The sequence below is a fragment of the Salmo salar genome, chromosome 13 (assembly GCF_965601325.2).
Source record: "Salmo salar chromosome 13, fSalSal1, whole genome shotgun sequence".
Taxonomy (NCBI): domain Eukaryota; kingdom Metazoa; phylum Chordata; class Actinopteri; order Salmoniformes; family Salmonidae; genus Salmo; species Salmo salar.
In genome coordinates, this window is record NC_138303.1 from 29,763,188 (window position 1) to 29,785,470 (window position 22,283).

Genomic DNA, 22,283 nt, shown 5'->3' on the forward strand with positions numbered 1-22,283 from the left:
ACACAGTAAGCCAAATTCTGATATTTTTTTCACTAATTGAAAACATTTTTCACTGATGTGAAAAGATATCTGATTGGCCGAAAGACCAATTAGTGGAAATAATATCAGAATTGGGCTGCCTGCGTAAACAGCCTAGACAGATCTGGACAGAAAAACAATTTAAATCATAATTATCCCACCTTCTAAAATCATTGACAGGTGGCACCAATGACTTATGGCATTAATGTGTCATTTAAAAAATATATATATTTTAAAGATAGAACACTTAAATAATTTGCATACAGGGAGGGGCCAGTAGATCTGGTCACAATGCAGACGGATAGGAGGCCCATTTTAATACAATGTATAGACATATTTCTGAAAATGTGGACAGGATCAGGACAAAGGATGCATGTTAGCGGCAGGTATAAACAGGGCTTATAAGTGAGAGAACGTGTATCACAGTCACTGTTTCTGCTGCTTCTCCATAGACAAACGCACACACTGTCAGACTGAGCTGGTGGTGTACAGTATAAATGCTACTGTATGGAGTGAGGTAGTCCATAAAAATCATACCGGCCATTTTTTGGAGAAAAGCTTTCCTTTCCTCCATACTGTACCACCATGATCATAATTTTTCATATGAAAAGATTTTTTTTTATAAGAATAAAAGGTCTGGATTCAAACCGTATCGCGGAAGATCCGCGTAAAAATGTAAAGGTAATTTCCGATTGAGCCGACATACAGCGTTAACCCTGAATGCAGTATCCGCGAACATTGCCTTTAAATTTAAATCAAGCTATAACGCGGGTTTTTTCCGCAACACAGATTGAATCCAGCCCTAAGTGAACTTTAATTAGAAACCACAATGTTCAACAAGATTTTCTTTAAGAAAAAAAGCATGTACATATATAGTATATAGTTAAACTATATGATTTCATTAGATTTTACCCATAAACTTGCAAGCTGCCCAAATTACAGAAATGACCCATTAAAACTTCCACCTCAAAATAAAACATCTGGAATAACGTTATCCCCAAAAGTTTGTTTAAATACTAATAAATCAATTGCACGAAATAATATGCTATTGGCTTGTGATTCTACTGTACTAAACATACATTTAGAAATAATATGCTATTGGCTTGTGATTCTACTGTACTAAACATACATTTAGAAATAATATGCTATTGGCTTGTGATTCTACTGTACTAAAGATATATTTAGAAATAATATGCTATTGGCTTGTGATTCTACTGTACTAAAGATATATTTAGAAATAATATGCTATTGGCTAGTGATTCTACTGTACTAAACATATATTTACATTGACAACCACAGTCAAGAGGATTTTCAAAATGTTGAATACGCAACTTATATAAGCTATTATTATGAAGACACACACAAAGCAAGAGAAAAATCTACTTTTTTAATGTTGGTACATTAATCTTAAGATGCTAGTTAACAAATTAGCATTTGATGAAACAGTGATGAAGTGTGTAGATATCACACCGCTTCTGGTTGTCTGTTTTACATACATTTCCTGTACATACACGTCTGCTGAGACCTAAACATTTCAAAGTGTTACTGACAATAAAGCACAGCATAGAGATGGGTTTGAAAAACATACGTCAAAAACATTTGACTGATAAAACTAAAAACATCTTAAATATTAAATGAAATACAGGTAAAAAATGTATGAAATACAGGAAAATCTGTTTACTTAGGGCTCTGTTCAACTAGATCCGCTTTATCCAACATCCGTATTGTGGTTGTTTTCGTGGAACTGCGTGAGAGCTGTCAAATCCACAAGTGGCTACTGGCATTAAACCTAAAGCGGACCTTGCCATTAGCTGCATGGAGTCACATTAAGAGAAATCCCATCCAGCCATGTTTACAAGTTCAAAACACTGGAATGTGAGAAATAGCCTACACCTCGAATTAGGCTTATATAAATCAAAATCATACTTTTTGTTAAATAAATTTCAATTTGAGTGTCATTATTTCTATATAGCCTACGCGTTCTCATTCTGAATTTCTAACACGAGGGGGACGGTGTGGCTTCGTGACAATGATCACAAGAGCAGCTGCTCACCGATTTGACAGCACCAACGCAGTTACACCTCCGACACCAACAAAACATCAGCTATGTGGGTGTCGGCTATCGCCGGTTAACGCTTGCTCTGATTGAATCTAGGCCTTAAATTCAGGCACTAAGTATAACCATGGGGAAAAACTATCAATCAAGACATGATCAAAGGCTTCTTGGTTTGTCATGTCTTTTTGCCACAATGCATTGCCCATTTCTCCAACCACCAGCAATTCCACAAAAACTAAGACATGTGTGAAAGCAATATTCAGTCAAGATCAAATTGCTCTAAGCTGGGAATTCATCTTTATAATACTTTCTTACTGACTAGCATGGTGATCCACAGACCAAATTCACACAATCACTTTGGGTTCATCTACAGTCAAACAAGCTGACAACACGGTCATCTAAATATGGGTTTGGCTGCCAGTACGTGTATTACTATACATGTAAAGGTACGCCGAGACACTCAGAGCTATTGGTTGGATGCATAGATTTTGGCGGCCATTTCAAATGCAGTGTGGTTCAGGAGAGTAGGCCAGTTTGTAGTGCAGGGAATGAAGTGGATCCTGGGAAACCAAACTGAATCCCCCTACGTTTCACTATTGTGTCACTTCAAGAGATTATGTTTGGATTCCTATGAAGAGTGAACAGCATTCCCAATGGTCAACATGGCATGTTTTACTAAACTTGTTTGCTGCTTTTAAAAAGACCTCCAGAGCAGAAGCACATTGGTTTACACTTTGATTCATGCATGTAGGCTTAATCTACAAGGCTTCAATGTTATGTAATGTTTACCAGAGTACAATTAACTGCACATTAATCCCCCAAAATATATTATATTTCTGTTAAAAAACTATTTGATGCCAGTCTTTTATAAATAAGAACTTACACATAATGGCTGACCACTATAAAAGAGTGTGGTTATAAAGCCAGTGTTCCTAACACAAGGAAGGCAACAATATGCTTACAAGGGAAGCTGATATTATTATACAATGACTTCTACTGTGTATCGGTTATAATCCCATCAATTCCAAATTTACTTTGAGCTGGTAGGTCAGTTTTACGGTGATTAGCTAGCTATATTTGATAAAGTAGGTATTTACATACATGTATATCTTACATGCTTTATCATGTTACAATAATCAATTCATTTAATCATAGCCAATGACTGAACAGCAAAACACCCCACGCCAGTCATACCTGTAGTTAAAAGGAACCATATGGCTTCAGATTCTGTACAAATCACTAGAAATGTATACACACTAGCAAACAGACAAATTACTCTTCTTATAATCTTACTAACTGCAATTGTTATTTTCATGACTCATGATTACTTTAACACTCTAAGTTGACTAACTAGGTAAACAGTGGGAGCTGAATGTACTGTAGGCTACTGCCACAAAGCTAGGGGTCACTAAGGCTGTTAGCTAGCGAGCCAATAGCCATGCAGAAGAGTAAGAGAGGAATATTTTGTGCTGGGGGAATGACTGACTGACGGTCTGTATTCACAGACTGAGCACTGGCCAATGTGGATAGATACATGTGTGATTGGCCTATACAGCAAATGGTCATTACTCTTATCTATACATATAACTTACATTACGTGACAGGTAATGATGAGAAGCTCAACCTCTGGACGTATATAGGGGCAGTGGTATAAAGTACTTCAGTAAAAATACTTTAAAGTACTCCTTAAGTCATTTTTTGGGGTATCTGTACTTTACTCGTTATATTTTTTACAACTTCTACTACACTACATTCCTAAAGAAAATAATGTACTTTTTACTCCATACATTTTCCCTGACACCCGAAAGTACTACATTTCGAATGATAGGAAAATGGTCCAATTGACACATTTATCAAGAGAACATCCCTGGTCATTCCTACTGCCTTTGATCTGGCTGACTCACTAAACACAAACGCATAGTTTGTAAATGATGTGTGAGTGTTGGAGTGTGCCCCTGGATACCCATAATAAAAAAAGAAAATGGTGCCATCTGATTTGCTTAATATAAGAAATGTGAAATTATTTATACTTTAACTTTTGATACTTTTGATATATTTTAGCAATTACAATTACCTTTGATAGTTCAGTATATTTAAAAACAATTACTTTGACTTTTACTCAAGAGGTATTTTACTGGGTGACTTTCACTTCAACTTGAGTCCTTTTCTATTAAGGTATCTTTACTTTTACTCAAGTATGACAATTGTATGACCTGGTTGGAATAGTCCAGGTGCGCTTGGTTTATTTTGTCAGGAGCAATGGGACCAAAGGAATAGTCCCAAATGTGCAAACTCGCCACGCAAAGCAAGTTAAATAAAACTAAAATATTTCCAATATTTTAAATAGGTATTCGACCTATTTCTGACAGGGAGGAAGGGGAGGGGTACCCACAAAGCACTCCTGTTCAGGAACAAAACAGTCTCCTACAGTCTCAGTTCCTTTCTGCTTTCACCTTTGATGCCTCCAATGATCAAAAGGCACATTCACATTCCTGATTTCACCGTTGACTGTTTGTTCCATTACTGTTAGAAGACGGGGGAGGGTTGTGTTAACAACACATAGCCTCTCCTTGTATAACACGTGTCTATCGCCACTTCAGAGTTCCAATGGGAGACTGTGTGGTGCTTAGAACAGGAGAGTGTCGGGGGACTGGCAGGAGTGAAAGGGAGGCTGAGGGGATGTTGGTGGGTGTTCCCATGGAGTCCACCTGGATCAGTAGATAACAGGGAGGTCAGAGTAATTTCTATCGAAGTAGCCCCCTGTGTAGAGCCAGTCCTGGGATGACGTGTAGGGGTTTGTGCCTGACTGGAACCATCTGGAAGACACGATAATGGTTATTATGGTTTACTTTCAATGATATAACACCATTGATCTTTATGTTCTACAAGTACGTCATATGAATAAATACAAATCTTAAAATGTGAGGACACTCAGTTGTCACCTAGTGGACCATTCCTCCTCGTCCTTGGAACGGTCTTTCCGCGCCAACCTCTGTTTCTCCTCCAGCCTCTCCTTCTCTCGACTGGCTTCATCTGCACATACAAGAACAGTGGATCTTAAATGACCTATTCTGTACTTAGAAGCTGAAACACAAACTTAACACTAGTTTCAATAAACCAGCCTCTAATACTTTGGCTGTGTGGATATGTGGCATGCACTGACATACTTAACCTGTTGGGGCTAGGGGGCAGTATTTGCACGGCCGGATAAAAAAACGTACCCGATTTAAGCTGGTTACTACTCTTGCCCAGAAACAAGAATATGCAGATTTGGATAGAAAACACTCTAAAGTTTTTAAAACTGTTTGAATGGTGTCTGAGTATAACAGAACTCATATGGCAGGGCAAAACCTGAGAAGATTCCATACAGGAAGTGCCCTGTCTGACAATTTGTTGTCCTTCTGTTGCATCTCTATTGAAAATACAGCATCTGTGCTGTAACGTGGCATTTTCTAAGGCTTCCATTGGCTCTCTAAAGCCACCAGAAAGTGGAATGGGGTGTCTGCTGTCTCTGGGCAAAGAACAGCAGCAGAATTTGTAAGTGGTCAGCCTGGGGACAGTGAGACTGAGATGCACGTTCACGAGACTACTCCATTTTTTTCTTTTAGCCTTTGAATGAATACAACGTTGCCCGGGTTGGAATATTATCGCTATTTTACGAGAAAAATATCATAAAAATAGATTTTAAACAGCGTTTGACATGCTTCTAAGTACGGTAATGGAATATTTTGAAATGTTTTGTCACGAAATGCCTCGCGCGTCACCCTTCGGATAGTGACCTGAACGCACGAACAAAACGGAGCAATTTGAATATAACTATGGATTATTTGGAACCAAAACAACATTTGTTGTTGAAGCAGAAGTCCTGGGAGTGTATTCTAACGAAGAACAGCAAAGGTAATCCAATTTTTCTAATAGTAATTCTGAGTTTAGTGAGCCCCAAACTTGGTGGGTGTCAAAATAGCTAGCCGTGATGGCCGAACTATCTACTCAGAATATTGCAAAATGTGCTTTCGCCGAAAAGCTATTTTAAAATCTGACACCGTGATTGCATAAAGGAGTTCTATATCTATAATTCTTAAAATAATTGTTATGTATTTTGTCAACGTTTATCATGAGTAATTTAGTAAATTCACCGGAAGTTTGCGGTGGGTATGCTAGTTCTGAACATCACATGCTAATGTAAAAAGCTGGTTATTGATATAAATATGAACTTGATTGAACAAAACATGCATGTATTGTATAACATAATGTCCGAGGAGTGTCATCTGATGAAGATCAAAGGTTAGTGCTGCATTTAGCTGTGGTTTTGGTTTTTGTGACATACATGCTTGCTTTGAAAATGGCTGTGTGATTATTTTTTGGCAAGGTACTCTCCTGACATAATCTAATGTTTTGTTTTCACTGTAAAGCCTTTTTTTAAATCGGACAATGTGGTTAGATTAACGAGAGTCTTGTCTTTAAAATGGTGTAAAATAGTCATATGTTTGAGAAATTGAAGTTATAGCATTTTTTAGGTATTTGTACTTCGCGCCACGCGATTCCACTGGCTGTTGACTAGGGTGGGACGCAAACGTCCCACCTAGCCCAGACAGGTTAACCTCTCTCAAAAAACAACAATGGAATCTGAACACAAAAAAGACATGTGAATGCACCACCCCAAAGGAACGGTAGAGGGCAGCATCATGTAGGGTGTGGGGATGTAATAGAAAAACTTCATTACCCATGTCTCCGTTCTCCATGGCTCTGATGTCGGGACGCAGGCGGCAGTCTGTGGGGGCCAGGCGGTCCTGCATGCCAGGCTCCAGCTCATTCAGCGACATGGCAAAGTTAGTGAAGTTATACATCTGTAAAAAATAAGATTATACATAATTAATACCAAAATGTATGTATGTGTGTGTGTAAGCTGTTGGGTTATATGCTAAGCTGTGTGTGTGTTACCTTAGCAGAGTGTTGGGGTCGTGATGATATCCTCCAGAGCAGGGTGCTGCCAGGGATCATAGCTACGGTCTCCTGGACCTCAGGCATGTCATCTGCATCATCGTTTTCTGCCCCCTCAGGCTCCTCCTGCACGCACGCACACACACACACACACACACACACACACACACACACACACACGTATGCAAGTCTATATAAAAACTAGCAATGCTTACAAAAATCAAATGAGATGTGTATTTTCCTTCTGAATAAAGCAATAAAATCAGAAATGACTTCAGCAAGGGATACAGTGCATTATGAAAGTATTCAGACCCCCTTGACATTTCCCTCATTTTGTTACAGCCTCATTTTCTAAAATGGATTAAATAATAAACATTTATAAATAAATAAACATTTTAACATCTTGACAATGTTCTGTTATAATATCCACCCTGCACAGCCAGAAGAGGACTGGCCACCCCTCATAGCCTGGTTCCTCTCTAGGTTTCTTACTAGGTTTTTGGCCTTCCTAGGGAGTTTTTCCTAGGGAGTTTTTCCTAGCCACCGTGCTTCTTTCACATGCATTGCTTGCTGTTTGGGGTTTTAGGCTGGGTTTCTGTACAGCACTTTGAGATATCAGCTGATGTACGAAGGGCTATATAAATACATTTGATTTGATTAAATTTTTCCCCCCTCATCAATCTATACACAATACCCCATAATGACAAAGCAAAAACAGGTTTAGACATTTCTGAAAATGTTTTACAAATAAAAAAACAGAAATACCTTAATTACATAAGTATTCAGAACGTTTGCTATGAGACTTCCATTGATCATCCTTCAGATGTTTCTACAACTTGGAGTCCACCTGTGGTAAATTCAATTGATTGGACATGATTTGGAAAGGCACACACATGTCTATATAAGGTCCCACAGTTGACAGTGCATGTCAGAGCAAAAACCAAGCCATGAGGTTCGAGACAGGATTGTGTCGAGGCACAGATCTGGGGAAGGGTACCAGAAAGCATCGAAGGTCCCCAAGAACACAGTGGCCTCCATCATTCTTAAATGGAAGAAGTTTGGAACAAAGACTCTTCCTAGAGCCGCCCAGCTAAACTGAGCAATCGGGGGAGAAGGGCCTTGGTCAGGGAGGTGACCAAGAACCCGATAGTCACTGACAGAGCTCCAGAGTTCCACTGGAGATGAAGAACCTTCCAGAAGGACAACCATTTCTGCAGAGCTCCACCAATCAGGCCTTTATGGCACCTAAAGGACTCTTGGACCATGAGAAACAGGATTATCTGGTCTGATGAAACCAAAATTGAACTCTTTGGCCTGAATGCCAAGCGTCAGGTCTGGAGGAAACCTGGAACCATCCCTACGGTGAAGCATGGTGGTGGCAGCATCATGCAGTGGGGATGTTTTTCAGCGGCAGGGACTGGGAAACTAATCAGGATCGAGGGAAAGATGAACGGAACAAAGAGAGATCCTTGATGAAAACCTGCTCCAGAGCGCTCAGGACCGCAGACTGGGGCGAAGATTCACCTTCCAAAAGGACAACGACCCTAAGCACACAGCCAAGACAACGCAGGAGTGGCTTCGGGACAAGTCTCTGAATGTCCTTGAGTGGCCCAGCCATAGCCCGGACTTGAACCCGATCGAACATCTCTGGAGAGACCTGAAAATAGCTGTGCTGCGACGCTCCCCATCCAACCTGACAGAGCTTGAGAGGATCTGCAGAGAAGAATGGGAGAAACTCCCCAAATAAAGGTGTGCCAAGCTTGTAGCGTCATACCCAAGAAGACTCTAGGCTGTAATTGCAGCCAAAGGTGCTTCAAAGTACTGAGTAAAGGGTCTGAATAATTATGTAAATGTGATATAAGTTTATTTATAACATTTGCAAAAATGTCTTAACTTTTTTTTTGCTTAGTTATTATGGCTTAATGCGTGTAGATTGAGGGGAAAAACAATTTAATCAATTTTAGAATAAGGCTGTAACGTAACAAAATGTAGAAAAAGTCAAGGGGTCTGAATACTTTCCCAATGCCCTGTATGTATACTTCATGTACCATGAATATACCATATCCACTATGAAATGAACTACACTATACTGTTCTCACTGGTTCACCACACATACTACATACATACTACTACAGAGACCTAGACTTCTTGTCTCATTTTTACCATGACATTACGTCATGGCATGCTGCCAGAATCATCAGGAAATCAAAAATCAGAGGACAGTTATCAAGAGAAGTCAATGTTGTATTACAATGAGTCAACAAACATTAAAAAACACACACAATATGTACACTACAAGTCCCAATCTGCTTCAAAATTAACTTTACTCTAGAAAAGGACACTCATGTTGTGAGACACTCACTCACCTGACTCTTCGGTTTCTTAGAGTCTCCTTTCTTCTCAGCCTTCTTGTTGGCCTCGTATGTGTGGGGGTCCACGCTCCACATGCACTCAGTCCACTTCCCATAGATCACACAATGCTTCTTTTTACTGCCAGGGACAGAGAGGAGAGGAGACATCAGCAGCCAAATACTGCAGCACTGACAGAGAATGACGGCGTGTTATCATTGTGTGTCTCCCACCAGGGGTGAGTTCAGTCGGGAGAAACGCTTCAAAACCATTTGACACGGGAAGGTACTACCCTTTCCTGCAGTCAAATGACCTAGTTGACTCATGGGTAGAACGTTGTTAATATTTTTCACCGAAAACACGGTGTTTCTATTTTGATGATAATCGTGCAAGAGGGGAGGCTGCCGTTTTACGGGCTCCTAACCAACTGTGCTATTTAAAAAAAAAAATGCATTGTTTGTAACTTATTTTGTCCTTAATTTAGCGTGAAGAAATGACGGAATTTCAGTGGGCCGTCGTCGGCGACTGGGTAAGCCGCCTTTACCATCCGTTCTATTGGTCAACGTGCAATCACTGGAAAATAAACTGGATGATATACGATCGAGACTATCCTACCAACGGGACGTTAAAAACTAATATATCTTGTTCCACCAAGTCGTGGCAGATAATATAGAGCCGGCTGGGTTGTCTGTGCCTTGGCTGGACAGAGCAGCTATGTCTGGTCTATTTGTCAGTAACAGCTGGGGCGCAATGTCTAATATTAAAGTCGAGGTATTGCTCGAGTAAGAGTACCTCATGATAAGCTGTAGACCTTGTCTACCCAGAGAGTTTATCTATATTATTCATCGCCGTCTACCACCACAAACCGATGCTGGCACTAAGACCGCACTTAACGAGCTGAGCTGTATAAGGCCAGAAGAAAACAAGAAAATGCTCATCCAGAAGCGGCACTCCTAGCGGCCGGGGTCTTTAACTTGTTATGGATAGGGGGCAGTATTTTCACGGCCGGATAAAAAACATACCCGATTTAATCTGGTTATTACTCCTGCCCAGAAACTAGAATATGCATATAATTAGTAGCTTTGGATAGAAAACACTCCAAAGTTTCTAAAACTGTTTGAATGGTGTCTGTGAGTATAACAGAACTCAAATGGCAGGCCAAAACCTGAGAAGATTCTGTACAGGAAGTACCCTGTCTGACCATTTCTTGGCCTTCTTTGTCATCTCTATCCAAAACAGAGGATCTCTGCTGTAACGTGACACTTTCTAAGGCTCCCATAGGATCTCAGAAGGCGCCAGAACGTTGAATGATGACTCTGCAGTCTCTGGCTGAAAAACAGTAACGCATTTGGATAGTGGTCGATCTGAGAACAATGAGACGGGTGCGCGCGTGCACGTGAAGAGTCCATTTTACATTTTCAGTCTTTGAATGAAAACAACGACTCCCGGTCGGAATATTATCGCTATTTTACGAGAAAAATCGCATAAAAATTGATTTTAAAAAGCGTTTGACATGCTTCGAAGTAAGGTAATGGAATATTTTGAATTTTTTTGTCATGAAACGCGCCGGCGCGTCACCCTTCGGATAGTGTCTTGAACGCACGAACAAAACGCTGCTATTTGGATATAACTATGGATTATTTGGAACCAAACCAACATTTGTTGTTGAAGTAGAAGTCCTGGGAGTGCATTCTGACGAAGAACAGCAAAGGTAATCACATTTTTCTTATAGTAAATCTGAGTTTGGTGAGTACCAAACTTGGTGGGTGTCAAAATAGCTAGCCTGTGATGGCCGGGCTATCTACTCAGAATATTGCAAAATGTGCTTTCACCGAAAAGCTATTTTAAAATCGGACACCGCGATTGCATAAAGGAGTTCTGTATCTATAATTCTTAAAATAATTATGTTTTTTTGTGAACGTTTATCGTGAGTAATTTAGTAAATTCACCGGAAGTGTTCGGTGGGAATGCTAGTTCTGAACGTCACATGCTAATGTAAAAAGCTGTTATTTGATATAAATATGAACTTGATTGAACAAAACATGCATGTATTGTATAACATAATGTCCTAGGAGTGTCATCTGATGAAGATCAAAGGTTAGTCCTTCATTTAGCTGTGGTTTTGGTTGTTGTGACATTATATGCTAGCTTGAAAAATGGGTGTCTGATTATTTCTGGCTGGGTACTCTCCTGACATAATCTAATGTTTTGCTTTCGTTGTAAAGCCTTTTTGAAATCGGACAGTGTGGTTAGATAAAGGAGAGTCTGGTCTTTAAAAATGGTGTAAAATAGTCATATGTTTGAAAAATGGAAGTTTTCGGATTTTCGAGGAGTTTGTATTTCGCGCCACGCCCTATCATTGGATATTGGAGCGGTGTTCCGCTAGCGGAACATCTAGATGTAAGAGGTTAATGCAGGCAAACTTAAATCCGTTTTACCTCATTTCTACTAGCATGTCACGTGCAACCAGAGGAGAAAAGAGAAAGAAAAAACAACTCTAGACCACCTTTACTCCACACACGGAGGCGCATACAAAGGTCTCCCAATTTGGCAACTCTGACCATAATTCTATCCTCCTGATTCCTGCTTACAAGCATAAACTAAAGCAGGAAGTAACAGTGACTCGCTCAATACGGAAGTGGTCAGATGACGCAGATGCTACAGGACTGTTTTGCTGTAGCGTAAACATCCAATGGTATTGAGGAGTATACCACCTCAGTCAGTGGCTTCATCAATAAGTGCATCTACGACGTCGTATACGTATATATCCCAACCAGAAGCCATGGATTACAGGCAACATCCGCACCGAGCTAAAGGCTAGAGCTGCCGCTCTTAAGAAGTGGGACACTAATCCGGACGATTATAACAAATTCCGCAATGCCCTCAAACTAACCAATTAAAGAGGCAAAGCATCAATACAGGACTAAGATTGAATCCTATTACACCAGCTCTGTCACTCGTTGGATGTGGCAGGGCTTGCAAACTATTACGGACTACAAAGGGAAGGCCAGCCGCGAGCTTCCCAGTGACGCGAGCCTACCAGACGAGCTAAATGCCATTTATGCTTGCGTCGAGGCAAGCAACACTGAAGCATGCATGACAGCACCAGGTGTTCCTGACGACGGTGCGATGATGCTTACCGTAGCCGATGTGAGGAAGACCTTTAACCTGTTAGGGCTAGGGGGCAGCATTTGCACGTCTGGATAAAAAAATGTACCCGATTTAATCTGGTTACTAATCCTACCCAGTAACTAGAATATGCATATACTTATTATATATGGATAGAAAACACTCTAAAGTTTCTAAAACTGTTTGAATGGTGTCTGTGAGTATAACAGAACTCATTTGGCAGGCAAAACCCTGAGACATTTTCTGACAGGAAGTGGATACCTGATGTGTTGTATTGACTTTAAACCTATCCCATTGAAAAACACAGGGGCTGAGGATTATTTTGGCACTTCCTATTGCTTCCACTAGATGTCACCAGCCTTTACAAAGTGTTTTGAGTCTTCTGGAGGGAGATCTGACCGAACAAGAGCCATGGAACGATGATGTCCCATTAGACACCTGGCGCGCGAGTTCATGTTGGGTACCCTCGTTCCAATACGTTATAAAAGAGTATGCATTCGTCCACCTTGAATATTATTCATGTTCTGGTTAAAAAAGGCCCTAATGATTTATGCTATACAACGTTTGACATGTTTGAACGAACGTAAATATATTTTTTCCCCTCGTTCATGACGAGAAGTCCGGCTGGCTTAGATCATGTGCTAACAAGACGGAGATTTTTGGACATAAATGATGAGCTTTTTTGAACAAAACTACATTCGTTATGGACCTGTGATACCTGGAAGTGACATCTGATGAAGAGAATCAAAGGTAATGGATTATTTACATAGTATTTTCGATTTTAGATCTCCCCAACATGACGTCTAGTCTGTATCGCAACGCGTATTTTTCTGGGCGCAGTGCTCAGATTATTGCAAAGTGTGATTTCCCAGTAAGGTTATTTTTAAATCTGGCAAGTTGATTGCGTTCAAGAGATGTAAATCTATAATTCTTTAAATGACAATATAATATTTTACCAATGTTTTCTAATTTTAATTATTTAATTTGTGACGCTGACTTGACTGCCGGTTATTGGAGGGAAACGATTTCCTCAACATCAATGCCATAGTAAAACGCTGTTTTTGGATATAAATATGAACTTGATAGAACTAAAAATGCATGCATTGTCTAACATAATGTCCTAGGAGTGTCATCTGATGGAGATTGTAAAAGGTTAGTGCATCATTTTAGCTGGTTTTATGGTTTTGGTGACCCTGTCTTTGACTTGACAAAACATTACACACAACTCTTGTAAATGTACTGTCCTAACATACTCTAAATTTATGCTTTCGCCGTAAAACCTTTTTGAAATCGTAAAACGTGGTTAGATTAAGGAGATGTTTATCTTTCAAATGGTGTAAAATAGTTGTATTTTTGAAAAATTTGAATTTTGACATTTATTTGGATTCAAATTTGCCGCTCTTGAAATGCACCTGCTGTTGATGGAGTGCACCACGGGTGGCACGCTAGCGTCCCACCTAGCCCATAGAGGTTAAACAGGTCAACATTCAAGGCTGCGGGGCCAGACGGATTACCAGGACATGCACCAACTGGCAAGTGTCTTCCACTGACATTTTCAACCTCTCCCTGACCGAGTCTGTAATACCCACGTTTCAAGCAGACCACCATAGCCCCTGTGCCCAAGAAAGCGAAGGTAACCTGCCTAAATGACTACCATCCCGTAGCACTCACGTCGGTAGCCATGAAGTGCTTTGTAAGACACAATTGAACACCACACTGCCCTTTCCCACCTGGACAAAAGGAACACCTACATGAGAATGCTGTTCATTTACTACAGCTCAGCGTTCAACACCATAGTGCCCACAAAGCTCATCACTAAGCTAAGAATCCTGGAACTAAACACCTCCCTCTGCAACTGGATCCTGGACTTCCTGATGGGCCGGCTCCAGGTGGTGAGGGTAGGCAACAACATCTGCCACGCTGATCCTCAACACTGGGGCCCCTTAGGGGTGCGTGCTTAGTCCCCTCCTTTACTCCCTGTTCACCCACGACTGCGTGGCCAAGCACGACTCCAACACCATCAAAAGTTTGTTGACGACACAACAGTTGTAGGCCTGATCACCGACGATGAGACAGACGATAGGGAGGAGGTCAGAGACCTGGCAGTGTGGTGCCAGGACAACAACCTCTCCCTCAATGTGAGCAACACAAAGGAGCTGATGGTTGACTACAGGAAAAGGAGGGCCGAACAGGCCCCCATTAACATTGACGGGGCTGAAGTGGAGCGGGTCAAGAGTTAAGTTCCACCAACAAACTGTCATGGTCCAAATACACCAATACAGTCGTGAAGAGGGCACGACAGCACATTTTCCCCCTCAGGAGACTGAAAAGATTTGGCATGGGCCCCCAGATCCTCAAAAAGTTCTACAGCTGCACCATCGAGAACACCCTGACCGATTGCATCATCGCCTGGTATGGCAACTGCTCAGCATCTGACCGTAAGGCGCTAGTGTGCAGTGCGCGCACGCCCAAGTACATCACTGGGTCCAAGCTTCCTGCCATCCAGGACCTATATAGGTGTGAGAGGAAGGCCCAAAAAATTGTCAAAGACTCCAGTCACCAAAGTCACTGTTCTCTCTGCTACCGCACGGCAAGTGGTACCGGAGCGACAAGTCTAGGACCAAAAGGCTCCTTAACAGCTTCTACCCCCAAGCCATAAGACAACCTCCACCCCCTTTTGTTTTTACACTGCTGCTACTCGCTGTTTATTATCTACGCATAGTCACTTTCCCCCTACCTACATGTACAAATTACCTCAACTAAACTATACCCCCGCATATTGACTTGGTACCGGTACACACATACACATACTCACATATACATATACATATATTTATATACACACACACACCCACTATTTTATTGTGTTACTATTTTATTAAAAAAATTACTTTAGTTTATTTAGTCAATCTTCTTAACTTTATTTCTTGAACTGCATTGTTGGTTAAGGGCTTGTAAGTAAACATTTCACGGTAAGGTCCTGTTGTATTCGGCACATTTGATTAAACAGTTATATTATATTTCAGTCTTTTGTGATGTATATAAAGATTAATATTGGAACTCAAAATGTTATAGATTTCAACTCTACAGTGGTTCTTCCTTTAAAAATTGTGGCGTATTGCAGCACAGCTTGCGGGGTGCCGCAGAATTCTACACGTTATTTAAGTGTCAGCCATTGTTGCCAGAATGATTGAATTATCACAATCTGCCACCATCTACCACAAAACGGTCGCAGCATAAGCTCAAAACTTTAAAAAAAGAAACCACTGTATATCTGACATAGTACAGGCGTCTTCTTTATGTAAGCCCATAGCCATGTGTGAGGTGTATACTTTTAATTCAAAATAGATTTGTTTAAGACTACCCAGAAACACTGTGTGACCCTGATCAACTCTGCCCAATAAGAACACAGATTATGCTTTCCGTTGTAAAAACTTTTGTTGCAGTGTGTCACAAAAACACTAAAACTGGACCAGTGAATTCAGGACCAGAGAAGTAGTTGGTGTATCAGAGTGCCAATACTTCCACATTCTGTACCTCTTATCCTGAATGTAGCCCTCTACTCTGTGTAGCTCCTTCCCAAACATGCCACATGGCTTGAAGTTCAGCACACACTTATCTCCAGTACTGTTCAGGACAGACAGAGACCAGAAGAATGAGGAGAAAAGAAACAATCATTCATTTCCAGACCATTATGGCTCAAGTACTGACTTCATGGGCAAATCTTAACTACCACTAAAGTCACATTTTCACTTAAGCTTTGTTCACAATGCAGACCTTAACGCACAAATCAGTTTTGTTTTACAAATCCGTTTTGGGATACTGACTGTCCAAACAACAAGTTACAAGTGTAGTCATTTGCTGACATGGTTACGCTAGTTGTCATGGTAATGACGGGGGTGTGTATACAGTGGTGTAGGCTGACTGGTGGTGGTTCTCGGGTTTCCTCTTGCTCAGCAGTTCTTGTGTCGCAAGCGAAGGTGACAACAACGCCTACCATAGACGTTTCCCCAGTTGCTTTGACTGTTCGAAATCAGTATATGAACACTTTAAGCCTCAAAAGGATAAGAGGATCCAACTTTCAACTTCAAAACTAGTAATTTTTTTTACTAACCACAAGAGTCAACTAACTAGCTAGATGTTCCGCTTGCTAGCATATTCACTCATTTGTTTGTAAACAATTAATAAGCTAGTTAGCTACCACGTCATGTTTTTATCAAACTGTCAACAGAGTAGCTTGCAAGTAACAAGATACGCCAAATAAGTCTAAAAAACACTTAAGGGTCAATAAATCAGATTTAATCATTCAGACAAGTCACATGACCAGGAATCAAATTTGTATCTGATTTAAAATCACCTATAAATGTGGTTTGAATTTGACTTGAGAATATCTGATTCCATGTGCTTCTTGGCTGTTCAGTCTGCAGGAAAAAGATCAGATTCGAAAAGGAAACGCAAAAAAATTGGATCCGAGTCACTTCAAACTGCCAGTGTGAACAAGACTTAACCCACTGACATTAATGCATGATTAAATGAACATTGTATTGAAGTGGAAGTTTGGGGCAAATCCTATGTCTGTTCTACTGAAAGTAGTGGATATTAACACATTTATATGCTTCCAAACCAAGAATTGAAGGTAAACAAAAAAGCCATTCCTATATTCACCTGTGGTTGAGGATCTCCACAGTGCCATACTGCTCGATCCACAGTTTACCCAGGATGACATTGTGTACACAGCAGAAAGGGTTGGTCCATGTATAGACCTCACCATGCCTGGGGAGAAGGGGAGCAAACAAAGCCTCAGTACAATGGATTCTCACACACCCGTTTGCTGAACAGTTAATCAAATGGCTATCCGGACTATTTGCATTGGCTGTGCACATTCACTGTACTCTACACATACTGCACTGACACACACTACATTTACGTCATTTAGCACACTACATACGCTCACGCACAAACACTACATACGCTCACGCACAAACACTACATACGCTCACGCACACACACTACATACGCTCACGCACACACACTACATACGCTCACGCACAAACACTACATACGCTCACACACAAACACTACATACGCTCACACACAAACACTACATACGCTCACGCACAAACACTACATACGCTCACGCACAAACACTACATACGCTCACGCACAAACACGACATATACGCTCACGCACAAACACGACATATACGCTCACGCACAAACACGACATATACGCTCACGCACAAAAACACGACATATACGCTCACGCACAAACACGACATACGCTCACGCACAAACACGACATACGCTCACGCACAAACACGACATACGCTCACGCACAAACACGACATACGCTCACGCACAAACACGACATACGCTCACGCACAAACACTACATACGCTCACGCACAAACACGACATACGCTCACACACAAACACGACATACGCTCACACACAAACACGACATACGCTCACACACAAACACGACATACGCTCACACACAAACACGACATACGCTCACGCACACACACGACATACGCTCACGCACACACACGACATACGCTCACGCACAAACACGACATACGCTCACACACAAACACTACATACGCTCACGCATGCATATTGACGCTACTCACATAGACACACTCACATACGCTGCTGCTACTGTTTATCATCTATCCTGAATGCCTAGTCACTTTTAACCATACTTACAGGTACATATTACCTCTACCTCGTACCCCTGCACATTCACTCCGTACTGGTAGTCCTTGTATATAGCCTTGTTATTTTTTCTTATTTTTGAGAAGGAAAATGTTGTTCTTTTTAACTCTGCATTGTTGGGAAAGGGCACTTAAGTAAGCATTTCATGGTAAAGTCTACACCTGTTGTATTCGGCACATGTGATAAATAACATTTGATTGAACTGATTTGACTCACTTGAGGAGTTCTAGAGTGATGGTTCCCTTGGGCTCGGCCTCCACACTCTTGCCCCAGAACTTTAGTTTGGGGTAGATGGAGCCGTGGAAGACGAAGTCCCCGACTAGGCTTTCAGCGTGGAAGGCACTGATGGGGGGGTGGTGGCTGACCTGCTCCGAGATCAGCCTGTAGCCATGGTCCTCTCTGGGGGAGAGAGAGAGAGAGAGGAGAGAGAGAGAGAGAGAGAGAGAGAGAGAGAGAGAGAGAGAGAGAGACAGAGAAAAGAGAACAAGAGAGAGGGAGAGAGAAAAGAGAGAACAAGAGAGAGAGGGAGAAAGAGACAGAGAGAGCAAGAAAGAGAGGGAGAAGAGAGAGAACAAGAGCGAGGGAGAAAGAGACAGAGAGAGCAAGAGAGAGGAGAGAGAGAAAAGAGAAGACAAAGGCAGCATGAGAAAGACGGGAAGAAAAAGAAAATATAGGCAGGACAGGAGGAGGAAAAAAGACAAAGATTGTTATCATAGCACATTGAAAATAATGTCAACAGAGGAACATACACTACCGTTCAAAAGTTTGGGGTCACTTAGAAATGTCCTTGTTTTTGAAAGAAAAGCAAAAAAAATGTGTCCATTAAAACAACATCAAATTGATCAGAAATACAGTGTAGACATTGTTAATGTTGTAAATGATTTGTTATGGAATATCTACATAGTCGTACAGAGGCCCATTATCAGCAACTATCACTCACTCCTGTGTTCCAATGGCACGTTGTGTTAGCTAATCCAAGTTTATCATTTTAAAAGGTTAATTGATCATTAGAAAACCCTTTTGCAATTATGTTAGTACAGCTGAAAACTGTTGTCTTGATTAAAGAAGCAATAAAACTGGCCTTCTTTAGACTAGTTGAGTAACTTGGATTAGCTAACACAACGTGCCATTGGAACACAGGAGTGATGGTTGCTGATAAATGTAGATATTTCATTAAAAATCTGCCGTTTCCAGCTACAATAGTTATTTACAACATTAACAATGTCTACACTATTTCTGATCAATTTGATATTATTTTAATGGACAATAAAAAAATTGACATTTCTAAGTGAGCCCAAACTTTTGAACGGTAGTGTAAGTATTATTGTTAAATTCATGGGTGGAAGCAGGTAAAGATGTCCTATTAGAAGGATTGAAGACCAATACAGTGTGCAGTCTAGTCAGAGACAGGGAGGCACAGTCCAGAGCTACACGGCTTTTTACAACACCTCTCTATGCAACTTTGTATGTCCTGTCCCCTCACCGTGTCAGCTCGTAGGTCTCTCCGAGCAGAGGGTTGAAGGGCTTTCCAGTTCTGTCCCACTGTGACGCTACGGCCGACACGGCAAAAGCAGCTACCGCCTGGGAAGACAAGAGGGGAGGATTCACTGGCTCTTACTGTTTAGTCATCCAACTGGGTTATGGGAAGCTTCCTTTGTTGTTACGGTGTGTGTATGTGTGTGTGCTCTCACCTGCATGCGCTCTATGGAGTCGGACAGCGAGCATGCTTTGTTGATGAGGTATGTGTGCTCCATGTACTCAGTGATCCGCTGGAGGAAGCTCAGGGGCTCGTTGAACACAATGGGCATGGTGATCTTGGACAGCTCCTACACACGTGCGCACGCCCCACACACACACACACACACACACCAGAGAAAAGAAGCAAGATTATAATGCCAAATACCTTCACAGAAGTGAGATGAATTCAAACTCTTTAGTGTAGAAACCTAGAGAATGTCATTGTCTATAAATAGATGTGATCATGAAGTGATTCCTAGATATGGTCTGTAGCCCTTACCAGTCCAATGCATTTCTTTAGAATGCCCCACACACTGAAGTTGTTTCTGGAAAACATTGGGGCGGGTAGTGTAGTTCTGAAAGATGTAGGGATAAGACAGACGACACACACAAAGACAATTAGTGTCTTGTAGAGAATCAGAGAAGGTGAGTATCACGATGATGACTATCAATACTAAGGTATGTGACTGTAGAGGCTGACCTGTTGGATGTTATCCTATACTAACTGGGTTAGAGATAAATGGAGCATGTGGACTGGCCAGTCTTCTAGCAGGGTTAAAGCTATTAACAATGTGGGAGAAAGAGAGGCAGGGAGGGGGGGCAGTAGAGGGAGAGCAACACAGTCAGAAAGAGACAGATTACGATAGTGTGAGAAAGACCGAAAAGAAAAAGAGATGAAGAGAAAGAAAGAGAAGACCCGGAGAGGAGGACACAGCAGGAATCTTAGCGTACCTGTGTTTCCTGATTCCGTTCTCCTGTGGCAAGGAACCATTGTTCCTCTGGGTGCCATCATACACCACGGCATCTTTAAAACTGGCCTCCGACGTGCCTTCATACGACTCATCAGAGTCCAAGCCTAACACAGACAAACACACACAAATTAGGGAAAGGCTATAGAGACATTTTCTGTTTACCATCAGTCATGTTGAGTGATGCACGTGCATCTGTAGCAGGATAGCTAACGGATGTTCGGGACATTGACAAACTTAACAGTGATTGATTACCGTGAAAACATGCAAGACTGATGGCTATGTCCAACAAGTATATTATTCTTCTGGCTTTATCTAGCTCTATTTGTGATATTTGACTTTGCCTTGCTAGCCCTTAGGTAATCACCCTCTGATGGCATAGTGATGTTGTAGACGATAACCATCTGATTACGTGTTTGGTAGCCTTTCCACTCCCAGCTCCGGTCATCCCGTATACAGGTTGAAAATGGCAGATTTTGTCATTGATGAACGCCTAAATTGGATGCAGTGGCTATACAGTAACATGCTATACATGATGTTATGCTCCTAAAAAACAATAAGGGATGGGAGAGGTGGGACTTGCAGTGCGTCAGGCATCAAAAATAGAACCAAGTTCTACACAGAAGCTGGTTGAGGCGCGCGAGCAGTTTGGATGAAATTATTGAATAACGTGTGTACATTTATTTTGCAATGCTCGAGCACACAAGTGTTGTTTATTTGTTTTTTAAACCAGGTTTGCTGTTCACTTACGCTATACGAGATGGGAGTTCCATGCAATCATGGCTCTGTATAATACTATACGTTTCCTTGAATTTGTTCTGGACCTGGGGACTGTGAAAAGACCCCTGGTGGCATGTCTGGTGGGGTAGGTGTGTGTCAGTGCTGTGTGTAAGTTGACTCTGCAAACAATTAGGATTTTAACACAATGTTTCTTATAAAAACAAGAAGTGATGGATTCAGTCTTTCATCAATGCTTAGCCAAGAGAGACTAGTATTGATATTAGCGCTCACTCTGATGAAAAGCGAAATATTCCGCTCTGTTCTGGGGCCGGTGCAATTTCTTTCAACCAATCATTAGTCATTTGTGTCAGTGCAGTACATGTTGAGTGCCTTTCTCTATAAGCATGCTGAAAGTCTGGTTAAATTTGTTTACAGAGAAATAGTATTGTATTTGGTCAACAACAAAAAAATAAATCAACAGTTTTAGGGAAATGGGTCTTTACATTACATAACTCACCTAGCCTGACAAGGTTACCTAATATAGAATTATATAATCTAACTTTTTTTATTATAATATTTTATTTTCTTCACACCAGAAATACACACACACACGAACAATAACAAATAGAGACGCACACAAACCCCAACTACATATCCTCTGCCCAGACATGCATGGCTCACACCTCCAACCCTAGTGCCTGCATTATTGTTTGCCACATGGACTTACGTTGTACCAATTGTTTATTATCGGTCGCCCATGCTATTTCAATTTTAAAAAATGATTTTTCCATTGCGTTAACGATTAATGGGCTGCAATTTCTGGGACTGGTAACTCTAATGAACTTATCCTCTGTAGCAGAGGTAACTC

At 41.2% G+C, this 22,283-nt stretch overlaps 1 protein-coding gene across 6 annotated transcripts in view; it reads right to left on the reverse strand.

The window, feature by feature from the left end:
* Nucleotides 1–1,391: 1,391 nt before the first annotated feature.
* The window catches only part of LOC106566795 (oxysterol-binding protein-related protein 2), a 40,802-nt gene continuing 19,910 nt past the window's right edge, over nt 1,392–22,283 (reverse strand). For 5 of the 6 annotated variants that reach the window (XM_014135190.3, XM_014135191.3, XM_014135192.3 and 2 more), the window contains exons 3-14: nt 20,679–20,802; nt 20,227–20,302; nt 19,901–20,035; nt 19,693–19,790; nt 18,426–18,608; nt 17,159–17,266; nt 16,031–16,120; nt 9,382–9,505; nt 7,016–7,141; nt 6,798–6,921; nt 5,017–5,107; nt 1,392–4,890 (exon numbers count right to left, since the gene is read on the reverse strand). In XM_014135190.3, the coding sequence (XP_013990665.2) occupies nt 4,788–4,890; nt 5,017–5,107; nt 6,798–6,921; nt 7,016–7,141; nt 9,382–9,505; nt 16,031–16,120; nt 17,159–17,266; nt 18,426–18,608; nt 19,693–19,790; nt 19,901–20,035; nt 20,227–20,302; nt 20,679–20,802 (1,382 nt within the window). In that variant the 3' untranslated portion in view covers nt 1,392–4,787. The remainder of the gene's footprint in view (nt 4,891–5,016; nt 5,108–6,797; nt 6,922–7,015; nt 7,142–9,381; nt 9,506–16,030; nt 16,121–17,158; nt 17,267–18,425; nt 18,609–19,692; nt 19,791–19,900; nt 20,036–20,226; nt 20,303–20,678; nt 20,803–22,283) is intronic. The other variant, XM_014135195.3, reaches the window with a different exon arrangement.